Source organism: Plasmodium gallinaceum (assembly GCF_900005855.1).
Source record: "Plasmodium gallinaceum strain 8A genome assembly, contig: PGAL8A_v1_65, whole genome shotgun sequence".
NCBI classification, from domain to species: Eukaryota; Apicomplexa; class Aconoidasida; order Haemosporida; family Plasmodiidae; genus Plasmodium; species Plasmodium gallinaceum.
The window spans coordinates 612,605-618,642 of NW_021628225.1; the positions used below are offsets into that span (position 1 = coordinate 612,605).

General features: G+C 16.4%; 3 protein-coding genes across 3 annotated transcripts; 2 read left to right on the forward strand and 1 right to left on the reverse strand.

Moving 5' to 3' along the window:
* Nucleotides 1–669: 669 nt before the first annotated feature.
* On the forward strand, nt 670–1,083 carry PGAL8A_00143700 (conserved Plasmodium protein, unknown function; the record flags this gene model as incomplete). Its single annotated transcript, XM_028674975.1, has 1 exon — nt 670–1,083. The coding sequence occupies one exon, from the start codon at nt 670–672 to the stop codon at nt 1,081–1,083; it is 414 nt and encodes a 137-aa protein (XP_028526553.1).
* Nucleotides 1,084–1,422: 339 nt separating this feature from the next.
* On the reverse strand, nt 1,423–2,595 carry ENR (enoyl-acyl carrier reductase, putative; the record flags this gene model as incomplete). The annotated part of the gene is made up of 1 exon (XM_028674976.1): nt 1,423–2,595. The coding sequence occupies one exon, from the start codon at nt 2,593–2,595 to the stop codon at nt 1,423–1,425; it is 1,173 nt and encodes a 390-aa protein (XP_028526554.1).
* Nucleotides 2,596–3,479: 884 nt separating this feature from the next.
* PGAL8A_00143900 (conserved Plasmodium protein, unknown function) lies at nt 3,480–5,621 on the forward strand (the record flags this gene model as incomplete). Its single annotated transcript, XM_028674977.1, has 9 exons — nt 3,480–3,683; nt 3,797–4,020; nt 4,100–4,130; nt 4,226–4,395; nt 4,509–4,650; nt 4,729–4,811; nt 5,054–5,225; nt 5,302–5,469; nt 5,562–5,621. The coding sequence occupies 9 exons, from the start codon at nt 3,480–3,482 to the stop codon at nt 5,619–5,621; spliced, it is 1,254 nt and encodes a 417-aa protein (XP_028526555.1).
* Nucleotides 5,622–6,038: the final 417 nt, after the last annotated feature.

Consider the following 6,038-nt stretch of genomic DNA (forward strand, 5'->3'; position numbering starts at 1 on the left):
ATTATGTATGTAATGTATGTTACATTTTATTAAATTAAATTATTTATATATAATCCATAATATTTTATTTAATTTGTCAATATTTTTATATCCATATTGTATATATCAACTATATCTAAAAGTTAATTTTTTTTATAAAAAAATGAATGTTTGTATTAAGATATATAATAGTTATATAGATGGTTTTTTTTATTTTTTATATTTTACTTTTTTTTTTTTTATATGAGTATATATGTTATAATTAACAACTTAGAAAATTTTATTTTTTATATTTATTTTTATTTAAATAATAAATATTTTCTATTTTCTAATTAAATATAAGTATACATTTAATGAAATTTTTCTTTTTTAATTTAAAAAAATGCTTTTCATGAGTTTTATAAAAAAAAAAAATAAATTTTCATTTTTATCAAATAAATTTATAAATTAATTTTCTTGATATTAAAATAATTTGTTTTTTAGAATAAAACTTATTTATATCTAATACTTATTTTTTCTTTGTATTATACGCATTTAATATCATTTCAGTAGAATTATTATTTTTTTTTTTTTTTTTTTTTTTTTAATTATACTCATTAAACATAGATTTTTTCAAATAATCTTGATAGAAATATGGTTTTTTTAATTTGTGAAAAAAAATAAAATTTAAAGTTATAACACAAAAGAAAAATGGATGATTCTCTTTTTACAATCCCTAGATACATTCCTGAAATAGATTCTAACATTAATGAATTCAATAAAATAAATAAAGAAGACGAAAATGAGCATATAATAAATAATAATTTAAAAGAAAAAGATAATGTCACTTATAATAATGAATTATATAAAGATAGCACAAAAGAGTCAAATAATTTAAATTATGATACACTCGAAATAAACGAAAAAATGTGGTTTAATAACTTAATTAAAAAGAAGGAAGAAATTGAAATTACAAATATAGAAGAAAGTGAAAATGACGAAGAAATTATAATAAACACCGATAATATTTTTAAGAATATTTATCCTTTTTTTAAAACGGAAGAAGATTCCAATTATTTAAACCAGAAAAAAGAATTAAAGAAAAATATAAAAAATATGTCTTAAAATTAATTTTTTGTTTATATATATATGTAGAATATGTATTTTTCTTACAATAGCTTGTAGAATTATATATATTTTTTTTTATGATTTTTTATTGTTCATTATAAATTTAAAATTGTATACAACTTTTTTATAAAAAATGATATATATTTATATTGATAAAAAACCTTAAAAAAAAAATAAAAAGGGAACATATTTAAAATTTTTTAAAATTAATAAAACTTTTAATAATGTAAAAATATAAATATTGTTTTTGTATATAAAATATTACATTTACGTTAATTTAAAAAATATGAATTTATATTTTGCACACATATATTTTTTTTATTAATTTAAGAAACTTTAATTGTTTTCATTTTGAAATAAATCATCAGGGCCAAACATAATATTGAGGCCATTATCAACATATATGGTTTGTCCTGTTATTGCTCTACTTTCTTTTGATAAAAGGAATGATGCAACTGAACCAACATCAGTAGAATATAACTTTTGTTGAAGAGGTGCATACTTTTCTGAATAATCAATTGCATAATCTATAAATGAGTAATTTTCTTTATTATTTTCACCTGAACTGTTCATATTTTTTGGATTCATTTTATTAATAGCGCTAGCTGCTCTTGATTTAAGTGGTCCTGCACTAATAGTATTAACTCTAATTTTATAATTTCTTCCTAAATAATAAGCTAAAAATCTTGTATCTGATTCTAGTGCAGCTTTAGCACTGGACATTCCTCCTCCGTATCCAGGTACCACTTTTTGGCTGGCATGATATGTTAAGGAAATAACACTTGACCCTGGTTTCATAATTTTACAAAAATATTTACATAAAGATATTAATGAGTAAGAACTTTTACTTAAAGCATCTAAATATCCCTTTCTAGATGTATCCAATAAAGTTTTTTGTACCTCTCTAGCATTGGCTAATGAATGTACTAGCATACTAATATTTCCGTATTTATTATGAATTAAATTAGATACTTCTTCTATGCTATAATTTTTTAAATTACTGTATCTTTTGTTATTTTTTGTTTCTTCGTCTATATCCTCATATGTATCAAAAGATGCATCAAAGGGTAATATGTCTAAAATTTCCATTTTTTTATCATTATCAATTATCATATCTTTATCAAACTTTCCGCTTTGGTAGTTTTTCATAAATATGTTGTAAACTGGAGGCCAAATTCCAAAAATTAATTTCACATTTTTTTTACTTAATTCTTTTGCTATTCCCCAACCGTATCCGTTTGTATCTCCTATACCAGCAATAAAACAAATATCATCTTTATTATTTTCTACTTTTTTCTCTTGTTCATTAATTTCGTTTTCATTATTTTTTGCATTATTTAGTCTTATAATATTTACATTTTCTTTTTTTCTATTATATATTTTATTATAATCATTTTTTCCATTAACTAAAAAGTTTATATTTAATTTATTACTAGCATTATTCTTAAAACAGTTTATTATATATATATTTAATATTATTAATACTATGTTATGCAATACTTTATGCATTTTAAAAATGAAAAATAAATAAATCAATAGAAATTATAATGTAATTAAATAAAATAAAAAAATTAAGGAAATATAAGTCAATTTTAAAAATTATTTAATAATACTAATTAAAAAAAGTATATTTTTTATTAAAAAAATCTATTTAATTAAAGAACTTTTAATTGTGTTTCATTTTATTTTATTTTTTTTTTTATTATATCATTTCTTATTAAATTTTTTGTAAAACTATTTTTTATTAAATATAAAATTCATACAAAAAAAAAAAAAAAAAAAATATAATAATAAAAATTTTCCTTTAAATTTATGTATCAAGTATAAATTCTATATTACACAATTTTACAATAACCAATGAATGCCATATTCATTTTATATATATACATTTTTTTTCTATTATTTTAATGTTTGCTAATAAAAAATAACATTAAAAAATAAAATAAAAATATGAATTAATATTAATAATAATAATAAAAAAAATTAAAGGAGAAAAGAAAAGGAAACAAAAAAAAAAAAAAAAAAATAAGAAGCATGTTATTAGATTTTTGCCATTAAGAACAAAAAAAAAAAAATGTAAATAACAAAAATAAAATATGCACACATACAAAAATAAATGCATATAAATTATTTCATAATAAAATACAAACAATTATTACACAGAAATAATCATATATATGCGCTTTTTTCTTAAAACAATTTTCGTTAATTTTTAATTTTTTTATTTGTTAACACATTTAAATTAAATATAAAAATAAAAAACAAATTTTCATACATTTATTTTTTATTAATTTTGTCATATAAATCCTTTTTCTTTTTTTTTAAAATATATTAAAAAGAAATGTAAATTTTTTTACAACTTTTTGTGTCTTTTTTTAAAATAAGAAAAAAACATGGAAATTAAAAAAAAAAAAGAAACTAATAATAATAGAAAAGTAAGTGAATCTAAAAGCAAATTAAGTGATATTTTGTTAAAGAAAAATCACATAGAGAATTATATAAATTATTCATTAAAGGAAAATGAAAACTCGTATAAACAAAACAAAATAAATAACATGAAAGATAATAAAGTAGACAAAAATGCGTTAGAAATTCAAGTAATTTTTCATTACCTCTTATAAAAAATAAAGAATACTTATATTAAAAATTTTAAATATATAAGTTTTAATTGATTAGTTTTATTTCTTTTCCTTTTTTTTTTTTTTTTAAGTTAAAAAAATTAACTGAGCATTTATATAGCTTAAAATTTAAATTAGAGAAAGAAAAAAAAAAAGAGAAAAAAAAAAAACATTGTATAATTAATAACATAGATGAACCCAAAGAAAAAGATATAACAACAAAAAATAGAAAAGACCTAATTATTTCGAAAAAAAATCATGATATAACCGAGAGAGTTTTTCCTAATGATAAATTAGTGCATAATAACACTGAAAGGTATTAAAATATAACTAAAATTGTGTAAATATAAGAAAATAATAAAAAGTATATATTCTTTTATGTTTAATTTCTTTAGGGAAATTTCAATGACTAAATATATACCAGAGGTAATAAAAAAAAATTTAAATTATATAAAAATAATATAAAGAAAAATAAAAAATATGTGGATATATTTTACCTCACACTTTTAATCTCATTATAGTTAATAAAAACTATAGAAATATATAAAAACAGAACTTTAGAAGAACAACGAAATAAAAAATATATCATTGAAAAGTATGAAAATATTTTAAGAAATATTAAAAAGCAGCATATCGATGAAATTAGTGAAATAAAAAATAATATACTTGAGGATGTTGATTTTTTAATACAGTAAATATAAAAAGGAAAATAAAAAATAAAAAAAAAAATGTTTAAAAAATAATATGAATTACATAAATATAGAAATATAAATTTTAATCTTATTATCAATATTCCCTTTATAGAAAATATAGAAAAATAGCATTAGAATTACTAGAAATTACTAAAAAGAAGGAAAAAGAAAAAAAAGAAGAGCAAAAAAAAATTACTGAAGTATGTATAAATGCTTGTAAGAAATTTGAAGAAGATGTAAAAAATAAAGCAAAGGTTAAAAAAAAAAAAAAAAAAAATTTTAACACTAGAAAAATATACATTAATACAAATTATGTATATTATTTTCTTTAGATTTCATTAGAAGAGTATAAATCATATATGTTGACATTAATAAATAATGTTAAAAAGGAAAAAGAAGCTTTAGAAAAAAAAATGTAACTATTACATAGTTTTGTATATATAAATTTTAAAAAAACATATAAAAAAATATATAAATTATAAATTTAAATAGACAATATATTTCTATGTTATAATAAAAGAAAGATGTTATAATATAAAAATAATAAAGAAAATAAATATAAAAATAAAAAAAAAAATTAAGTCTATATATATATATATATGTTTTATTTCTATTCTTATAAATGTTTTTACAATATTTTTGTTTGTGTGTTTTTAGTAATGAATTAAAAAAAAAGACGGAAGAAGAAAAATGTCATACAGAAAAAAGAGTATTTCATGCTTGTGAAAATAAAATAAAAGAAGAACATAATTTAAATAAAGAACTTAAAAATAGATTAGTTCTTCAAAAAGAGGAACAAAATGTTCTTATAAATAATATATACTCAAAGGTAATTTAGAAAAAAGAAAAAAAAAATATATTTTTATTAAATGAGATAATATCATTATTCTTATTTTATAATGTAGGTTGATAAACAAATAAAAATTTATGAAGAAAATATTATAAAAATATTTCATAATATTTTAATTAATAACAATATTAATATGAGTATAAGTGAATTATGTAATTGCATTAAAGATACAATGGATGAACAATATAAAAATGATGATTTAGATAATTCTATTAAAAATCAAGTAATAAATATTAAATAATTTATATCTTATATATGTATACATCTTAAAATTGTTATTTCTTTATCTCATCTACAATCTTATAATTTTTATAGGATAAAGTAGAGGAAAAATTGAAAATAAAATATGGTTTTGTATCTGTATTTGATAAATAAATTAATCAAAAATTAAAGTAAAATTTTATTTTTAAGTAATATATAAAATTTTATATCTTAAAAAAAAAAAAACAACAATGTTTATATTTCATTATCCACTATAAATTTAAGTTTTATTAAATATATTTTTAATATTTTTTTTATGTATATTTTTGTTTGTTTCTTTTATTAAAATAATAATATTTTTATACAAATTTTTAGAATTTTTATTTTACTTTATATGTTAATTCTAAAACGTATCTTTTTTTTTTTATAGAAGAAAAAAAAAAAGAAGTTAATTTTTTTTTTTCTTATTTTTTGTTTTTATATATATTAATTTTAAATAGATTTATTATAATTATTGCTTTTATTTTTTTTTTTTTTTTAATTTTTTTTTTTTTTTTTTTTTTTTTTTTTTTTCTTTTTTTTTTTTTTTTT